Genomic DNA, 20,650 nt, shown 5'->3' with positions numbered 1-20,650 from the left:
AAAATATTCTGGGGATTTATAGAAACTAGCATACAACAGGATAAGAAACCCATGGAGGGTCTCATGTCTTGGTATTGACATGCAACTGTCATGACAAATATAGTGACCTTTCTGTCTGTGATGGGGAGCCATGGGGCTAGTTTTCCTTGCCTGCTTCTCTGGCTAGGTCAGGGGTGGCAGTGACTTACATGCTACTTGGTTGGGCTGTAGCCCAGGAGAAATACATCACTTTTTTTAATTTATTTTTATGCACCAGTTCTTAAGAGCCATGCAGTGTGGATAGCAGGACTGATCTTGCCCAAGGATGTCAGAATCAAGGGAGCAAGAGATGAGAAGAGAGAAAGCATGGTGTGGTGGGAAAAGCAAATGTCCTAATCGCTGTTCTGTCACCAACACAGTCTGTGGCTTTGGGGATGTTTCTTCCTCCTGGGTCTTAGTTTCTCAATGAGTACAAGACAAGAGTTGGACTAAATCAGCAATGAGTTAGCCAGGATTCATACTGTCACCCTTTGCTCCTGATCTTATGTGACGCTGTTGATCACAGTCCATGGCTTTGAGATCCTTGTCAGCACAGTGCTCTAGGCAGCTGCCATCAGTTGCTTGGCACCCAAGGTGAACCCTCTCTTCCTGGACCAGGAGGCCATTTGTTACTCTGTGCCAGTGCCTCTCAAATACCTGTGTTGATGGATCACTTTTTGCGGTTGTTTTTCAATTTCCAATTTGTCACAGGCTTATACTGTGTAAAATAAATAAAAATGAACTACTAGAAAAAAAATAAAGAAGCAAGGACACAAAACCTGCAAGTTTAATTTTTTATTAGTCTTTGATTTATTAGACACAAAATTAGTCTGAGTGCTGTAAAAAATGTCTAACCGCTTTCTCTCAATTTCCCTTTCTGTCTGGTGGTGGGCCAGCAAAAATCTGCCAACTGGCACCCAACTGCAGACCACACTTTGAGTAGCACTTAAAACTGCACATTTATAGTTCTTTCAGAGAAACCAAATGTATGGAAGTATTGAGAAAAAAGTCTTCCACGGAGCAATCAATTAATTTACTAGCATATATGCCTAAAGCAGTGGTTCTCGGGCCTGTCTGCACATTAGAATCACATGGGAAACATTTTTTTTAAATACCAATGCCCAAGCCCCACACCAGATGGATTAAATCAGAATATCTAGTTGGTAGGATCTAAGCATTAATAATTCAGAGAAAAATCTCTCCAGACGAGTCTAATATTCAGACATCAATGACCCATGCCCAACACTAGTCTTACCGATGAGACCAGCAAACTGTAGGTATGTGTTGTTGGAAACATTAGTCTCCCTGTGCCAAAATGTCAACCTTGTCCCTGCCATTGCACCATATCTTCTAGTTTGGGTTTAAAGGTTTTCCTATCTCTAAGAAATTTAAATTAAACTGCAAATCTCTCCTGCACGGGATGAAGGTGGGGTGACCAACGCATCCTGGTTGGTCCTGGGACTGTCCCAGTTTTAAAACTGAGAGTCCTGTGCCCAGAAATCCCAGCCTCCCCTCAGTCCTGGACAAACTGGGACAGCTGGCTACCCAAACTGGTAGCCACTCTTTGCCCAGTTAGTGATGAGATTTAGAGAAGGAGACCTGGGAAGGTGCCAGGAAGGGAATGAAAGTCTGTGATGGGAAGGTGGAGGGTTAATAAATATTGTTAAAGATTAATTTAAAGGCATGCAGTTTATTATTGGCATGCAATTTACTTTTGTAGAAGGGGAAACTGGTGACAGATTGATTCATTCCATCAAAGGCAAAAATAGAATTTCTGTAAGAGGAAAAGGGGAGGGGAGAAGGAAAAACCCATCGTCATACTGGGGAGCAGTGAACTTCTTCTTCTTCGGGTAGGTTGCCGATTAGCAAGCTGCTAGCAAAGAGGACAAGGTGAGATGTTCTGCCCTTGGGCAGCTTGCTTTCATCAAAGAGAGCAAGTTCAGTTGTTTACGGATTTCTCAAAAGACTCTGTGTGCTTACCAGTGAGGGACACAACAGCAGCCTGCACTATGTCAGCTGTCTCCGTTAGCAGCCCTCTCAGCTTCGGCGTGTGTGCACCATTTCCTTTATTAGGATATCTGGCTATAAACTCAAGTACCTTACCATTTTGCTGAGCACAGGACTAAGCACTTAGGGGTGTTTGAGATAGGATCTTTGACCTCGACAAGCTTTAGGCTGTACTGAAAAAGAAGGCAAACTGAAAAGTCAGAGGACAATCCAAGATAAACTATGAGCCTGAGGCAGGCTGGCAGTGGCCTCAGAGTTCAGAGACGACTCTGAAGAGTCAGATCTCATAGGGGGAAAGAGGAATCGATCTGAGTCATTACTGGACCCTGCTTTCTCCTTGGTTCCACACCAACTCTGCACTTCACGATTTCCTGTGGTCCCCAGTAGACCACGCATTAGTACCACTGGGAAACTTAAAAATCCAGAATCCCAGGCCCCGACCCAGACCTACAGAATCAGAATCTCCAGAGTCAGTTCCGGGGAATCCGTATTGTTTTCTAGCCAAACTTATGATGCGTATGCAGCGGGCTCAGCTCCTACCTACTACAGCCAAGCTATGTTACTGGATAACATAGCAAAACCTAACCGATAAGAACTAATTGAAAGGATTGCAAAATTAATTAAAAACCTGAATTATATGGAGTTTAAACAAGTGCAGTTTTGTTATTTTCAATCACACATTGGTTAATGAAGTGTTACCCATGGAGCCCTTGAAACAGCCCGCATTTAATGACAAGCTGAAGAGGTTTCCTGTTCGACAGCAGTTCCTTGGAGACACTTAAATACATTTTGCTTTCTGGGGCAGTTGAAACATTCCTCCGTGCTAATATTCTGAACTACTTTACCAAATCCTCTTTGCCTTCTTAGGTAATATAAGGGCAAACATCAGCGGGTCCCTGTATTGTCGGCTGCTTGAAACAACAGCAGAATTGTTTCGTGGGTGTGTTTAGTATCTCTGTTATCTAACAAGTGTAGGACCCTTAAGAGATGGATTGATAGATTTTTATCAACTAGAGCTCCTAATGTACTGCCCCATCCACAGTTCTCCACTAGAATAGAAAGGCTTTATCTTGTTCCCACTGCACCTAGAAACCCAAACTGTATTTATGACAAAGTAGTTACTCAACAAATATGTGTTGAATGAATAAATACATTACATGCTTAAAAAATGTTTTTAAATTAACAACTATGCTTAAAGAGAAACTGGCTGATCAAGAGCATCACTGGGGGTTCTTTATAGAAACACAGATTCCAAACTCTAGGCCTCACCAACCAGAACCTCCAGAGGTGGCACCCAGGTGATTCTGGAAGTTACCCAAGTTTAGGAACTACAGAAAAGCATTTCCTACACCGTCCTATCCATTCATCAGATAACACCTCCTCTAAGAAGCTTCTCATGCTTTCCATCTCCCTGGCCATGGAGCGTGGTTGTCTGTCCTTTGAACCTTTCTGGTGCAATGTCATTACTTCTCCAGTGGCACTGTTCTCACTCTCTCTTGGGCCTCAGCAGTTTATTTTCTGTCTTAACCCATTTAGTTAGAGAGTAAATTCCTCGCAAGCAGGGATTTCATGGCTTACAGCATCGCGCACGTGTGTTGGAGGAATTAATACCTCCAACAGACAGAATACCACAGCATATGACAACAATGGCTAATGATAGCCCTAACAGTCATTGTTCTGGTATATTCCAGGAACAGCTCTATACACTTTAATTCTCCCAACAACCTTACAAAGGGAATCTTACAGATGAGGAAAGCGAAGCTCATACATTTAAACAGGAAACAGCTGGAATTCACAGAATTATAGACTGGTAGAGTAAGAATTCCCTTTGAAGAACATCTGTGTTACAAAAGAGTAAACTGAGGCCACGTTCAGAGTGTGAATCAGCGGCATAGTTCTGGACTAGAGGAGGGGTGCGTCTTCACACATATACATGCACACACACACAGTTAACAAGAGACTATATGAGCTAAGTTCTATTCTCCCATCCCATAATTCCCATCCATATATTTCACCATCTCCATGGCTTTTTCCCCTATTGTTGCCTCTTTGAAAATTAGTAAAAGGTCAACTGAAACCTTAAAAATGCCCCAAGGAACAAGGGCCCCTCTTCTGGCTAAACTGTACAAGTCAGTGCCCCCTTTGCATGATGGTGATATGAACAGAGACCCTTTACAGTGTTCTTAGTGGTTGTGACTTCCTCTGAGCCCTTTGCAGGAAGTAAGTGGTAAGGCACATGCTGGATGCCTCATTTTCCTCAGAACTCTAGACTGCCTCAGCCCCACATGAGAGTTTCCTGTCACCCTCACTGAATGCCACCTAGAGCAAGTATGATGGGGGAAGAGCTCTGAACCTCCCCTGCTTAGCCGAGCTGCCTGCAAACATTACCTCCCCTTTTTCTCACATCTGTGGATTACTCTTGTTCACAGCTGGGCCCCACTCTGATTACGGTTTTGTTTTGTTTTAAGAAAATAATGGCTTCTTTGGGAGAATAAGAACAACAACAAAACATTACTAATTAAATAGAAGAGATGTTCACGTTCCCCTCTTCACAAACATTTGATAAACGTCTGGGGGTTTTTTGGTCTGTTTCTTCCCCTTTTAGAATAAGATATGCAGATAAAATCTTCCTCTGCTGAAGTTTTGTTCCTTCCTGCCTTGAGTTTATTTTTATTCTTTTTTAATTTTTTTTTCAACGTTTATTTTTTATTTTTGGGACAGAGAGAGACAGAGCATGGACGGGGGAGAGGCAGAGAGAGAGGGAGACACAGAATCGGAAACAGGCTCCAGGCTCTGAGCCATCAGCCCAGAGCCTGACGCGGGGCTCGAACTCCCGGACCGCGAGATCATGACCTGGCTGAAGTCGGACGCTTAACCGACTGCGCCACCCAGGCGCCCCTTTCCTGCCTTGAGTTTAACCCATCCCATTCTAATGAGGCAAGAGCAAAAGCTTCATTATTTGATAAAGGGGGAAATCTCTGAAGATAAGCTATGCTACATGTAATGCATGGACGAATATCACAAAAGTGGTTTGATCAAAAGAAGCCAGACACGGGTGCACCATTCACATAAGGTGGACACAGCCCAAATGTCCATCCATTGATGAACAGGTAAACAAAATGTGATACATCCGTACGATGGAATATTATTCAGCCATAAAAAGGAATAGAGGACTGATACATGCTACAACTTGGATAAATCTTGGAAAACAATATGCTACCTGTAAGGAGCCAGGCACAAAAAACCACATATTATATTATTTCATTTACATGAAAGGCCTAGAGCAGGCAAATCTATGGAAACAGAAAGCATATTAGTGTGGCCAGGGTGCAAATAGAAGTATATTTTGAGAGTAATGAAAATGTTCTAAAATTGGATTGTAGTGATGGTGACACAACTCTGTAAATTTACTAAATATCATTGGATTGTACACTTGAAACGGGAGAATGTCATGGTATGTAAATTGTGCCTCAAAAGCTATTTCTATTTATTTATTTATTTATAAAACCTCTTTTATTTATTTTATCTTATTTTTTATTTGAGAGAGAGAGAGAGAGCAGGAGAGAGAGGCTGAGGGAAAGAGAAAGAATCTTAAGCAGGCTCCCTACTCAGTTTTACTACCGTTTAAAGATAGAGACTACTCATCAGGATATTACAAATAGGAGCTACATGTTCAGCTAAGTCAGTGGAGCCCAAACCTGCAAGTCGGTAAGAATTGCACAGCAGGTGCCTTTGGGTGGCTCAGTCATGTAAATGTCTGACTCTTGATTTTAGCTCAAGTCATGATCTCCTGGTTCATGGGATCGATCCCTGCATCAGACTTGGTGTTGACAGCGTGGAGCCTGCCTGGGATTCTCACACTCCCTCTCTCCGCCCTTCCCACCCTCCTTCAAAATAAACAAACTTTTTTTTTTTTTTTTTTTTTTTTTTTAAGAATCACAAGGCAAGCTTCTAAAAAGTTCACGAACCAGGTTGCCAGTCCTGGTGATTCAAAGGTCATATGCATGGGGTGAAGCACGGTTAGGTGTTTGTTGTTTTGTTTTGTCTTGTTCTGTGCTTCAGATTCTTCAGGTGATTGTGATAATCAACAAAGTTTGGGACACAGGAGTATAGGGAGTGAGGCCAGATCAGTAGTTCTCAACCGGGGTGATTTTGTCCCCCAGGGACAACTTGGCAGTGTCTGACATCCAGTTGATAGAAGCCAAGGATGCTGCTAAACATCCTATAATGCTGAGATTCTAGGGTTCAAACAGCATGGCCATCTGTGTGTATTGCTTTCACGGTGTGTAGACAATCCACTTTGGGGATGGAGAGGATTTGGGGATGGAGGGGCTTGCATCGTTCTAAATCGTACATACTGTGCTCCATATGCTACCAGTCTATGTGGCTCACACATGAGGCTCATGTGTCTCTCTGGCCTTCACTTGTGGCCCTCTCTATGTTGAAGTTAAGTAACTCATAGTAATAGCTTTTGCAAATATTACCAGCATGCATTTACAGCTGGGCAGGAACACAGCATTAGATGTGATGTACTCAAAACAGAGTTCAGATTGTAATGTTTCCACCAGGAACGAATAAATTGGCATATCCATTTGCTTGTGCTTGATTCATTAGCACCGGCAAAACTGTCAAGGGGAGTGAAGAGCACAGTCTTGGGGCTTTTCCTTCTCTCCACTTCCCTCATGCAACCAGGAACTTCATGTTTTTTTCTCCTTTTGCCCTGCAGCAAAATCAGCACTCTAGAAAGGGCCTGATAAATACATTCCCATGAAGAAACTGACAAAGCTTCCAGGTCAGAAAGCTTTGTGCCCTTGGAGGGGAATGGAGAAGTGGTTTCTAACATTTGTTGCGCAGAGGTACCCTGGAGCAGCAGAATGAGCATGCCTTTGCTCACATGCCACGTGCAAGGTTCAAATCCCAGGTCCACCGCATACTAGTTGCGGATGGTGGGAAAGTCACGGAAGCTCTGTGGCACTCAGTGTCCTCATCAGTAAATTGAGGATGTGACGTCTAGACTGCAGTGTTGTGGTGAGGGTTGGACAATATCCGTAATGAGCCTGGTACATGGTGAGCTCCAAAACGGCAGCCTTGCATTTATCTGTCTTCATGCACTGCTTATGTCATCACCAGAAGTCTCTGATCCATGGTAGGACCTTAAGAAATACCTGTTGCTTGAGCGGGTGAAATGCTAGCCATTATTGCTGAAATTCTACTCTGTGCAAAGCTGGCCTATAGTATTTTCTCCTTTCACAGACAAGAAAGTAGAGCTGGACGCAGGAGCCGGGTTTCCTGGGATCACTAACCTTCTGTATTTTCTAACCATTCCAGGCCAAAGAAGGAGCCTTCATGGTACGAGATTCCAGGACTCCAGGAACTTACACCGTGTCTGTTTTCACTAAAGCCGTTGTAAGGTACGGTGCTAACTCAGCTCAGCAAAGTGGGGAGAGATAGTTCTGAGGTGGGTGAGCAATAGGCCACACACAGCACCGTCAGACAGGGCAAGAGCTAGAGGGGTGGCTCGAAACAGTGTGCTTTTGCTGATCCCTCTGAGAAAATCAAGGCCAGGGAGATTAAGGACATCGTTGAAGTCATTTTCCTGGAGAGTGACAGAGCTGGGTCCAGACGCCACTGTCTCTCCTAAATTAGCATCCCTGCGTGCAGAGCTCTAAAGAAATAAAATACTTGACTCTGCATTTGATGTGTTTATCATTTAACCCACAGCTAACAAAGAAGATACTTTCAGCCAGAAGCGAGAAGATACGTATTTAGTTCTGGCTCCGCTAACAAAGCTACCTACCATTTACTGAGTCCTTACCATGTGTCTGAACCCTACAGACTGTTTCTGATCCTAATCAGCTCTGAAGGCAGGTATTACTATGCTCCTTTCCATCGAAGAAACCGAGGCTCAGACAGCTGATGGTGCCTCTCTGAGACAATGGAGCTCAAGTGGCCATGTTCCAGCCGGCTGACTGCAAGACCCTCATGCTGTCTGCCCCGCTCCATACCTCTGTTTCTTCCTCTGTAAAAAAATATCTAAGAGCCAATCCAGATCTCAAATTCTATTGTAATTAAAAAATAAGTAACAACAAAGCAGTTTGGCAATAAGCAAAGTCCAGTAAGGATTAATATCTGCCATCCTTCTGAGAGGGTAAAAAACAAAGCTCATACGAAGCTGATACCAGTAGACATTTTTGTGTCTAAACATTGCTTCTTAATAATCACTGCATTTATGCTTCTTTTGTTTAAGTGAGAACAACCCCTGTATCAAGCATTATCACATCAAGGAAACTAATGATAACCCCAAGCGATATTATGTGGCTGAAAAGTATGTGTTTGATTCCATCCCTCTCCTCATCAATTACCACCAACACAATGGAGGAGGTAAGTTCTAAAGGACAAGGCCAGGGCAGGGGCGGTGGGGGCGGGGGGGGCACTCACTGGGGAACTTGGGAAAAAAAAATGACAAATTCCCAGCCGGGTTTCTTCATTGCAGGCAAACTGACCATAAATAATAACTAAATCTACAAATAGAAAAGAATGCCGAATATCTGATCATATTGCATGTTTTCCACTAGCAAATTCTGTGGTTAGACTCATGGGATTTCACCACCTGCCCATCTGTTTTTATGACTCTTGTTGGAGGGAGTGTGATATCAGTGATTGGGCGTTGGGATTTGTTTTCCAGAATAAAAATAGCTTTTGCACTGGGTTATTTTTTTTTTTCCTGGTGGTTTAATTTGAACAGTTGCTATAGTAAAGCTCTAACTGCCACCTTTCACTTTTTAATCCACCCAGGTCTGGTCACTCGACTCCGGTATCCAGTTTGTTCCTGGAGGCAGAAAGCCCCAGTCACGGCAGGACTGAGATATGGTGAGCAGTGCATTCAGGACTGTCATATCACATCCCTAAAGGTCTGGGGCAAATTCTGAATAGGCTTTCCATGTACCTAATTCTTCCCCAGACTTAAAAATGACCATTTGGGGTGCCTGGGTGGCTCAGTCAGTTGAGCAGCCAACTTTGGATGAGATCAACTTAGGATGAGATCATGACCTGAGGCGAAGTTGGACGCTTACCCAACTGAGCCACTCAGGTGCCCCAACAATAAAACATTCTCAATCAGGTAGAGAAAAATAGTTGAGGCGTTGCAAGAACCCTTTCATTTACTTTCTTTGAGATCTTGATTAATGCCATTTTCCTTCCTCTTTCCATATAATCTCTCCCCACAAACATTTTTCATGGTTTTAAATGCATATCCTATGTTGTTATTAGCGGGGTGGAAATAACTTTAAGATCTAAGTTCTAAGTCTAAAGCTTATACTATTTGCCATCTTTAGGTTATATTATCAAGAAGATAACATTCTATCTAGGGCTATTAGTCTCCTTGTAGCCCTATACCTCATATCTACTCCTTGCCAACCCTGGAAAACTCTCTTTCTCTCTTCTAGGGAAATGGGTGATTGATCCCTCAGAGCTCACTTTTGTACAGGAAATTGGCAGTGGGCAGTTTGGGTTGGTGCATCTTGGCTACTGGCTCAACAAGGACAAGGTGGCCATCAAAACCATTCAAGAAGGGGCTATGTCCGAAGAGGACTTCATAGAGGAGGCTGAAGTCATGATGTGAGTGGCCAAAACAAGAATACACAAAGATGTCTTCAGGATGATGTTCTGTGCTGTGTTCTTTAAATACCATTTTGCCACCATGTTATGCCACTTTGCTGCTCAAATCTAGCAATGGTTTCCAATGGCATGGAGACTAAAATCAAACTCTTCACCATGGTCTATATGGCCTGTCATGGTCTTCCTCTGTCCACTGCCCAGTCTCATCTCCTACCCATCTCTCCTCTGGTCCATGATGTGCCAGCCACACTGACCACCATTTGTCCTCACACACATCATTTAACTGCTCACCATCCTTCAGGTCATTTTTGTTTAGGGGAAGGAGTGTGTTTGGGGGAGACTGACTTTAGACCATCTCACCCCTTGCCTTTTTCCTCCAGGAAACTCTCTCACCCCAAACTGGTGCAGCTGTATGGGGTATGCCTAGAGCAGGCCCCCATCTGCCTGGTGTTTGAGTTCATGGAACACGGCTGCCTGTCGGATTACCTGCGCAACCAGCGAGGACTCTTTGCTGCAGAAACCTTGCTGGGCATGTGCCTGGACGTGTGTGAGGGCATGGCCTACCTGGAAGAGGCATGTGTCATCCACAGAGACCTGGTAAGAGGATGCGGCGCAAACAACTATAGGTTCAGGATGAAGGGGTGTGTCCCCCTGAAATGTACAGCTACCCAGACTGGGAATAAATTGATAAATAACAAGTCACAGACCATCTTCCTTCCCCTCTCAATTTCTACCCACTTGGGGATGCCCTAGTAGGACTCAGATCTAGGCTCTCATCCCAGCCCTGCTTCTAACTTGTACCCCCTGAGTCTGAGTTTACATTCTTCCAAAATGAAACATATAGCCTCTCCTTCATAACCTCTCTGTGCCTCAGTTTCCTCTTGGTAAAATTCTCAAACTATTATCCAAGGATCTACCACAGTCACATTGGGGTGATGCTAAAACCATCCTCAGAATCTCTGGGGGTTGGAGCTCAGAAATATTCACTTTACCATATCCTCCTTGGGATTTGTAGGCACGTTTAAAATTTGAGAAAAAGAAAAAATAATAAAATAAAATTTGTAAAGAGAATGGAGTCTTTTATCACTAAGTGCACAATTCTGTGATACTAATTAGAGACTAGGTACTCTCCTTATTGAGGAATAGTTTAAAGAGGATTAGCAACCTCAAAACATTCTTATTTTAGTCAAATGGGTGACAGTTTCTTCATTACCGTCCCTAATGTTAACATTTCCTATTGCATCAGATTGCATTAGAACACATAATAAAACCAACACATATCGTTGGTTAAACACCACCATGGGTTTCTCTTCTAATTAGAATCCCAGGAATAAAACTAAAAGACCAAACTTACTCATCCTGATAAGGGATCTTACACATTTAACTTTTTAGCTAACTCCTGTCAGGTGCTAGTGAAGCTTAATTAGCATCTGTAAAGCTCCTGAGTGCCCTTGTATACTGCTTATCCACCAACCGTTTTCCTTTCTCTTTTGTTTGCCTGTCTCCATTCCAGGCTGCCAGAAATTGTTTAGTGGGAGAAAACCAAGTCATCAAGGTGTCCGACTTTGGGATGACAAGGTAATACGGGGACGTGGTGCCAGCAAAGTCTCAGGAACGAGACCCAGGCCCCCAGAACATTCAGACATTCTTTCTCCCCTCTCTACCCAGGTTCGTCCTTGATGATCAATACACCAGTTCCACAGGCACCAAGTTCCCAGTGAAGTGGGCATCCCCGGAAGTCTTCTCCTTCAGTCGCTATAGCAGCAAGTCAGATGTGTGGTCATTTGGTGAGTGTCCCTCTGTCCCCACACCCACAGGATCCAGGACTGCCAGCCAGCTGTTTGACTTGTCAGATCCAGGCAACTGTACTTGCCCAGGACTCTGGGTGATGAGGGCATCCCACTGATAGTCTGTGTGTGATAACAGCTCCGAAAAGTATGAAGGAGCCTCATGGTTGCATTTGGTCTTAGAGATCTTTGAAATGGGGGGTAAAATGAGAACGGAAATGTGGGTTCCGGTGACAGCTTCTGTGAGATCAAAAGCTGGAGGAGTGAGGAGACTAGAATATGAGTTCCTTGAAGACCAGGACCATATTTTGTTCAAAATTATATTTTCACACTTAACCCTCAATAAATATTTTACTCATTTATTCAACAACAATTTATTGAACATCTACTATAAGCTGGGGCTAATCTAGATACTCACGATGCAGTGGTGCCTGTATATGAAAGACTCCTATTCTCTTGGAGGTAAATTTTAGAGAGAGACAGATAACAATCATGTAAACAAGCTAATAGTTATGTATGTAAGACAAAGTTACATAGTAATAAATGCTATGAATAAAACAAAACAGTAATGGGATAGAAACTGACTAGGATGGAGGGTCTGTTTTAAACTTTTTTTTAATGTTTACTTATTTTTGAGAGAGAAAGCACAAGCAGGAGAGGGGCAGAGAGAGAGGAAGACAGAATCCCAAGCAGGCTCTGCGCTGTCAGCACAAAGCCCAACATGGGGCTCAAACCCATGAACTGTGAGATTATGAGCTGAGCCAAAGTTGGATGCTCACCCTCCTGAGCCACCCAGGCAAGAGGGTGGGTTTAAATACCATAGTCTGGGAAGGCCTCTCCAAGGAAGTGACCCTTGAGCACAGATCTGTATGATGAGAGAGAACCATCTCCATTTGGAGATCCAGGGATCTTCATTGCTTTACAAAAAAACAGCAATTATAGAAATGTGGTGTGTCCAAAGGAAAGAGAGGTGCTGTCTTACTGAGAGAAGAGTAGACAATGAACTTGGCAGTCCATGATAAGGGATCAGAATTCCTGATAAGTGTAAATGGGCATGAATGAAAGGCCAGAATGAATGATGTCGGTATGGCAGAAAATACTAAATATTCTTGCTGGTTTTGTCATATTATCCTAAGCCATAGTTTGTGTGTACTAAACTATGCACAACTGTACACAAACTATACACAAACTACTAAACTATACGCAAAAACATACCAGACAATCTCTTTGATTTGGATTATAAGGGTTATAGTTTGGAAAGAAATGAGTTGGAGTTTGATTTTGCCATTGTGCATGAAGGGAATGTTTGCCAAGTGTATTGACCTAGAGTACCAGGGAGAAACTGACTAATTAAATCTCTTAAGAGAACTAGTTTTGAAGTCTTCCCAGCATTTTAGAATATCCAGTTCCAATAACCAAGTGGTTTGTTAATTTTTGGTTCTTCTGAACTGTTCCTTAAAACAGCTTCCCTGTTCAACAGCCTAGCTAAGACTTTGTTACTCAAATTTAAGTTATAGAACGAACTTGGAAGAAATAAAACTGCACCAGAGCCATCGCAGAAGATTCTTTTTTCCCCAAGTACCTCTACAATGGGGAAAGGTATGGCCGATGTGTAGCCACTCTCTATGAGGGATGCAGCTGGTCACGCCGCATCGAGCCACACGTTTGTAGCCATGGCCGCTTTGTCACATCCACCAGCCAACTCTGCATGAGGCCTTTTCTGCCATAGGTTGTCAGTTGTGAATTTTCTGTTGCATCTTATAATTAGAAGGTTGCGCTTCAGTCCATGCCTGCCTGAGATGTGCCCCCTTAGTATCCAAAACTGAGCCTGCTTGATAGAAGCAGGGTGGAGAGGGTAGATCACAGGAGCGGCAAGCCTGAGAGACAGAAACCTGAGTGGACTGAGAACTTGATGCCTGCCTCAAGACCATTGAGATTTGTTATGCATTTTAATGCTTTTGCCCTAATTAGCTGTGCTATTTTAAGCAAGTCAAGTAAGCTCTTTGGGCCTTCCTCAGTTTCCAATCAATGCATTGCAAGGTTGGCATGAAAGCAATTGTTTTCAAATGAGCTTCCAGCAGCAGGCCTCGATTTTCCAAAGAAATCTCACTAGAAATTCTGGTATCTTAAGGAGCTACACAGTCTTATTCACAGTCAGGTTCCAAATTTCCAGAACTCCTGAGATGCCTCTGAAGACCCCTTAGAAATCCTGATCCAGAGGTCTGGGCTGGGGGCCCAGGATCTGCCATTTGAACAAACTTCTGAGGTGATTTTTATTCAGATGTCTTGGGAATCATACTTGGGAAAACTCTGCCCTAAGAATCTCCGAAATATGCTCTGAAAACCAAGGAAAGTGGTTATTTGCAAGCTCTCTTCCCATTCTGACATCCCATGAATATATTGGTACATAATAAAACTGGGTGGGACATTTCTTCTGAAAACAGAAGAGGAAAGGGTTTAAATCAGAGGTCAAAAATGGACAACTTGGAGATATTTTTTGTTCTGTCTACACAGTATTTTACTCTTTTTTTTTCTTGGTGTTTATTTTGTGAGAGAAAGAGAGAGCATGAGCAGGGGAGGAGCAGAGACAGAGAGGGAGAGAGAGAGAATCCCAAGAAGGCTACATGCTGTCAGTGCACGCCCTGATGTGGGGCTCGATCCCACAAACTGTGAGATCATGACCTGAGCCTAAATCAAGAGTTGGATGCTTAACCGTCTAAGCAACCAGGCACCCTCACAGTATTTTAAAAAATCAAATTGTATTTCTATTTTAAAACTCTCAGGTGCCTGGGTGGCTCAGTCGGTTAAGCAGCTGACTTCAGCTCAGGTCATGATCTCGCGGTCCGTGAGTTTGAGCCCCGCGTCGGGCTCTGTGCTGACAGTTCAGAGCCTGGAGCCTGTTCCAGATTCTGTGTCTCCCTCTCTCTGACCCTCCCCTGTTCATGCTCTGTCTCTCCCTGTCTCAAAAATAAATAAAATCTTAAAAAATTTTATTTTAAAACTCTCAATTTATGACTTCTTTTTAAAAACACAGAAAACGCTGCAATACTGAGCCCTCATCCCCATGTGCCCTATGTTTAGCTGGAGCTAAATCACAACTGTCCTCTGAAGACAGAATTTGACCCTCAGTTCTCTACAGTCTGTCCTAGTCCCCATTCCGGCGCATCTCACCCACTCCATTCATTTACATGATGTGTAACATTTCAGTTTGCATCCCCTGCAACTTTTAGTAGTAACATTTGAGTTAGCTATAACAAAGGGCTAAGCTTGAAAGTTCTTCATTACTAGAAAGACCGGGAAATCTCCGTTCTTTAGAAATACAGCTCGGGTGGCTTGCTATTGTACTTCCTGAAGGTAGGGACTTGAACCTTAATGTCAAGGAAATTGCAATTTCTAGATGTACGTTTGGTTGCTGTTTGTGAACTGTAGCTGTGCTGCACTCCCTGTTTCTTGTAGGTGTGCTGATGTGGGAAGTCTTCAGTGAAGGCAAAATCCCGTATGAAAACCGAAGCAACTCAGAGGTGGTGGAAGATATCTCTACTGGATTTCGCTTATACAAGCCCCGGCTGGCCTCCTCAAATATCTACCAGATCATGAATCATTGCTGGAAAGAGGTCAGTAAAGGAAGCAGTTTCCCAATACCTCATCATCAACAACGTTAGGGTCTGTCACATTCTCTAGAGAAAGGGAGCCTCTTAGAGGATAAGAAGCAGGTAAGGCTGAAGTAGAGTAGCAAGAAAGTGGGTTGGAGTGTCTACTAACTAAACAGGTTGCCCATCCCTCAAAGAGCTGGCAGTGACCTGAAATATTATTTGATCTTCAGTATAATTTCACAAGCCAAAACACTGTTAGAGAGGAAGACGGGGTCAGACCTGTGCCAATATGCCAATTTTCTGAGAAAAGACATCCATAACATCATAAAACCATCAAGTACACATGAAGTTAGCTTGTAAATTGGTGAGCAGAAGTTCACATGTACTGTGTAAATATTAAAATGACTTAATTAGGGGGCCTCTGGGTGACTCAGTTGGTTGAGTGTCCGACTTCAACTCAGGTTATGATCTCGTGGTTCATGAGTTCAAGCCCCACGTGGGCTCGTTGCTGTCAGCACAGACCCCACTTCAGGTCCTCTGCCCCCCTCTCTCTACCCCTCCCCCACTTGTGCTCTCTCTCTCCCTCTCTCAAAAATAAATAAAACATGTAAAATAAAATAAAGTGACTTAATTCAAGTTCATTTTATTTGTTCAACAATTTAGGCTGAAAAACCAATTACTCTGCACCCTCCCAGATGCCTCAGTTATCCCATGCTTGGGTTGCAGGCTATATCTTAAACCACGTCAGCATGAGTCTTAGATGTCCTTTGGATGAGTTAGAAAATTTTAAAGTTCAATGACAATTGAAAGCTGCTGAACAGAGAATTAACACAAATTCAGATTGTTGAAGGGTAATAAGGTGGAATTAAGAAAGTATAGGATACTTAGACTTTGTCCTAGCTTTGCCACTCCTTAGTCATTAATCTTGGGCAATTCTCTGAACCTCCTTTTTCTTACTCATAAGAGGATTAAATAATGCTTGATCTGTAAGTTCACAGAGGCTTTGTATTCAGAAACAAACAAACAATGAAGACATAAAGAAAGGCGCAAAACAAATCCAGTCCAACTTCACGAGAATTAAATGCTGTAATAATTATGATAGCTGAAATTTACTTAGCACTTTTTTCTTTTTTTGACTCTTTTATTGATTTTTAAGCTAATAGACTTTATTGTTTAGAAGTTTTCAATTTACAGGAAAAAATGAGCAAATAGTACAGAGAGTTTCCATATACCTCCCCCCCCATTAGTAACATTTTGCGTTAGTGTGGTACATTTGTTACGATTAATCAACCACTACTTATACATTAAAGATCATGGTTTGCATTAAGATTCATTCTTTGTGCTGTACAGTTCTAGGAGTTTTGACAAATATACAATATTATATATCTACCATTATAGTATCATACAGAATAGTTTCACTGCCTTCAAATCCAGTGGGCTTTCATCTATTTATCCATTCCTTTCTTCTGTCCAAACCCCTGGCAACTACTGATCTTACTGACCAAGTTTCACCTTTCCCAGAGTGTCATATAGTTGAAGTCATATAATGTGTAGCCTTTTCAGACTGGTTTCATTCACTTAGCAATATGCATTTGTTGATTATTCCATGTCTTTTCTTGGCTTGATAGCTCACTTCCTTTCGTCACTGAATAATATTCCATTGGATGGATGCACCACAGTTTGGCTATCCATTCACCTACTGAAGGATATCTTGATTGCTTGCAGTTTGGGCAATTGTGAATAAAGCTACTATAAATATCTGTGTGCAGGTTTTTGTATGAACATAAATTTTCAGCTCCATTGGGTAACTATCTAGGAGTATAATCACTGGATCATATGATACCACTTCATTTAGCTTTGTAAGAAACTGCCAGACTCTCTTCCAAAGTGGTTGTACCATTGTGCAATCCCACCAGCAATGAGAATTCCTTTTGTTCCATATCCTCACCAGGATTTAATATTATCAGGTGTTTTTGATTTTAACCATTCTAATAGCTATGTAGTTGTATATCATTGTTTCGGTTTGCAGTTTCCTGATGATATACGATGTTGAGCATCTTTTCACATGCTTCTTTGCCATCTGTATCTCTTCTTTAATGAGATGTCTGTTGACATCTTTCGCCCATTTTTAAAATTTGTTTAATGTTTATTAATTTTTGAGAGACAGAGCGTGAGCAGGGCAGGAGCAGAGAGAGAGGGAGACACAGAATGTGAAGCAGGCTCCAGGCTCTGAGCTGTCAGCACAGAGCCCAATGCGGGGCTCGAACTCACAAGCTGTGAGATCATGAGAGTGGAAGTTGGACGCTTAACTGACTAAGACACCCAGGTGCCCCAATGGTGCATTTTTAAAACATGATTTTATTTAATTCTCACAACAGTCTTAAGAGATAGATACTATTATTATCCCCGTTTTACGGACAACAAAACTGAAGTTCAAACAAGTTAAGTAACTTGCTCAATGTCACGCAGCTAATGAAAGGAACAGTTTAGATTCAAAAGCAGGCCGTATGATTCCTGAATACCTGCTGTTAACAACTGAGACACGATAGCTTCAAATACAATAAATATGGAAACACATTTGAAAATCAGCAGCACATTTTCAAATTCACATTTGAGTTCTGGTTTGCTTTGGAATTAACTATGACACACAAGTACGAGGAACTCACAGAGTTCTTTTGTTCCCCTTCTAGAAACCAGAAGACCGGCCACCTTTCTGCAGACTCTTGAGTCAACTGGCTGAAATTGCAGAATCAGGACTTTAGCAGAGACTCAGCGCCAGGCCGCGGGCTGCAGATCCTGAATGGGGGAAGCAGATTCTCCATTCATAGAGCATTAAAAGCTGCCACCAGCCCAGGACTCCCCAGAGGCAGCCGCCCTGTGGCGCCGGTCACTGAGCTGCCGCGGAGGCAGCACCCTGGCAGGGGCTGGCACCCAGCCGCAGGCAGGAGGCTCAGCCGCTGAACTGGGAGTGAAGCCAGAGCAGCCGCGATGTCTCTACCCTCCTTCCAGCCTCTTGTGTGTGGTGCACGAACCTCAATCTGACAGCTTTCAGGCAACGTTTCTTGCACTTCTTAGAGAAAAGGAGAGATGGGGTAGGACTGTGGATTATTATTTTTGTTATTATTTCAAACATGAAATATAAAGTTTATGGTCAAGGGTTTATGAGATCTAAAGCTTATGGTCAAGGGATTTTTACTTGACCTGAGAACACAGAATCCCAGGATACGGGGCAAGAGAAATGAGGAGTGTGACTCTTTTTCAAGGAGAACCGGCGAACTAATTAAGGTCAGGAGGTGTAAACTCAGCCCCTGTGATGTCGTCAGCCGCAGCTTCCTGCCGTAGAGGATGACGGAACTAATGCTCACATCTGAGGCCGGATAATCTAGAAGCAGCTTAATGCATGTTACTCATCCAGCACAGTGCCACTTTCCTCCTTGAAGGGACACGATGGACCGGGGTGAACGATTTCTATCTCATGGCTGGGGCTGGCGTCTGGACAGAAAGAGGGCATCAAATGATGGAGAACCAAATGGTACAGAGAAAGGCCTTGGGCTGTTAGTACTCCAACACCCACCTTTAGTACCAAGCTGGGCAGGTCACTGTGCCTTCCCTTCCGCACAGAATGCTTCTGCAGGCATCTTGGGAGAAGATGTTTCTTCTGAACCCTGACTCCCACTGAGGACTCCACCACCAATTTTTCTGGCCTCTAGGATTAGTCCCCTCTGCACTGTTCCACCCTCATCAGCAGAGGGCAGCATTGTGTCGGGCAGTGTGGTCTTGCAGAGAAATCCAAGCTTGTTTAGGCCCTAGAGGTTTGCAACTTTAAGGTTGAGGCTTCACGCCTCCTGAAAGTCTCTGAGAGGAACGAGGGGTCTATTCTTACTCAAACCATCTGGATAGAAACAGGCACTGAGTAGGGTGCTTTCAAGGCACACAAGGCAGCCTACTGTTGATTGAGCACTGAAATCTGTCTGCACAGTGAACATGTACTGAGCTACAAGCCTTATCTGCAGAATTTCATTTCATCCTGAGTTCACACCAACCCCATGAGAAACTATTCTTATTCCCATTTTACAGATAATCGAACTGAGGCTTTAAAAAGCCAAGACACCTCCCCAAAGTGACAGAGCTAGGAAGTGTAGAGGCTACATCTGTCTGACACCAGTGCAGTTTCTTTATTTCTATTCAGCACTGTCTCCTACTGATGATGAAAGGGGTTGCAGAGAAGGAGATAAATATAGCTGGGGGAGAGACCTAGAAAGCCATTAAAGAAGTCAACACAGAATGATGTTTCTCCCACGTAGACCACTATGGTTGGCCATGTAAACCTCCAAGTTGGAATAGGATCTTCTTTTTCCTCATCTGTAGCTTCACCTTTGTTAGAATTAATGACTTTGGAGTTGCTCAATTAATTAACCCTTTGATTCACCCACCCCTCCAGAGTCATGTTGCAGGAAGCCATTTATAGATGAGCTTCAAAACAGCTTTGAAAGATCCTCCTGCGGGTGTATAAATGCTTCCTTTAATCATCATCTCAACTTTGAGTCAGCTGCACTCTTCTTGGACATTTTGTGTTCACTGATGTAAGAGAGAGTTCGTTTTCCTACAGCATTCAGATGAAACTTGTAGAGAGATTATTGGGTAGTGTAGTCATTCACTCTTCTGTGTGATATTTTGACCAGCTAGAGATGCAGATGCATAGCTTTTAACTGTAACTATTGGTTTTTTTTTTTAATTTTTTTATGTTTATTTTTGAGAGAGAGACAGAGTGTGAGCGGGGAAGGGGCAGAAAGAGAAGGAGACGCAGAATCTGAAGCAGGCTTCAGGCTCTGAGCTGTCAGCACAGAGCCCGATGTGGGGCTCGAACTCATGGACTATGAGATCGTGACCTGAGCCAAAGTCGGACACTCAACCGACTGAGCCACCCAGGCGCCCCTCAACTATAATTATTGTGAAACTGGTTGCCTCAAGATAAAACTCTATCATTCAGAAGATGACCTTACTCAACATATTCAAAATCATCTCTGTTTACTTTTTGGCCTTTTGTACATTCTCTTGTGGAACCCTTAATTAGAGATGATTTCTGGAACATCCAGCCTAGAAGGAAAACATCAAAATTGACTGATTTCTGTGGTCTGGTTTCAAAAATTACCCCTTGCATGGTATTATCTTGTTCACGCTCAGATTTGCTGGGGCCTTAACTGAACATATGTCAATAGTTCACTCCCCAGTGTCCTATCCTGCAAAAGGGGCTTCCTGTCTGTTTCTCTTTTCCCCTCTCACATGTTGAAAATTGTACCATGTGTTCACAAAAAAATTCTCTTATACAAGGTTTTGGTTCTAGACGCATTTTATAGATTTTGCATTTTGTACCTTTTGAGACTATTTATATTTAGATGTATTGAATATTTATTAGTGTACAGTCCCTGCTAGTATCCATAATAAAAATGTTACAAATATCTCTAACCATTTATAAAGCACACATAGTTGAAGGTTGGGTCTAGCAAATAAAGCTATATGTTTTAACAAATACAGTATATATGGCCTGGGTTCCATTTGCCCAAATGTCAAACAACAAAAATTTTCCTCAAATAAAAATGATTACATGGCTGTATGTTCCACAAGCAA

General features: G+C 42.8%; 1 protein-coding gene across 1 annotated transcript in view; it reads left to right on the top strand.

Moving 5' to 3' along the window:
- ITK (IL2 inducible T cell kinase) overlaps positions 1 to 20,650 on the top strand; it is a 59,242-nt gene extending 38,592 nt beyond the window's left edge. The window contains exons 9-17 of the mRNA XM_023260178.2: positions 7,354 to 7,436; positions 8,273 to 8,406; positions 8,821 to 8,895; positions 9,471 to 9,642; positions 10,023 to 10,239; positions 11,156 to 11,220; positions 11,311 to 11,429; positions 14,886 to 15,043; positions 17,713 to 20,650. Of these exons, the coding sequence (XP_023115946.1) occupies positions 7,354 to 7,436; positions 8,273 to 8,406; positions 8,821 to 8,895; positions 9,471 to 9,642; positions 10,023 to 10,239; positions 11,156 to 11,220; positions 11,311 to 11,429; positions 14,886 to 15,043; positions 17,713 to 17,784 (1,095 nt within the window). The 3' untranslated portion in view covers positions 17,785 to 20,650. The remainder of the gene's footprint in view (positions 1 to 7,353; positions 7,437 to 8,272; positions 8,407 to 8,820; positions 8,896 to 9,470; positions 9,643 to 10,022; positions 10,240 to 11,155; positions 11,221 to 11,310; positions 11,430 to 14,885; positions 15,044 to 17,712) is intronic.

Source organism: Felis catus, chromosome A1 (assembly GCF_018350175.1).
Source record: "Felis catus isolate Fca126 chromosome A1, F.catus_Fca126_mat1.0, whole genome shotgun sequence".
Lineage (NCBI taxonomy): Eukaryota > Metazoa > Chordata > Mammalia > Carnivora > Felidae > Felis > Felis catus.
Note: the sequence above shows the minus strand (reverse complement) of the source record. Positions and strands in the feature narration are given on the sequence as shown.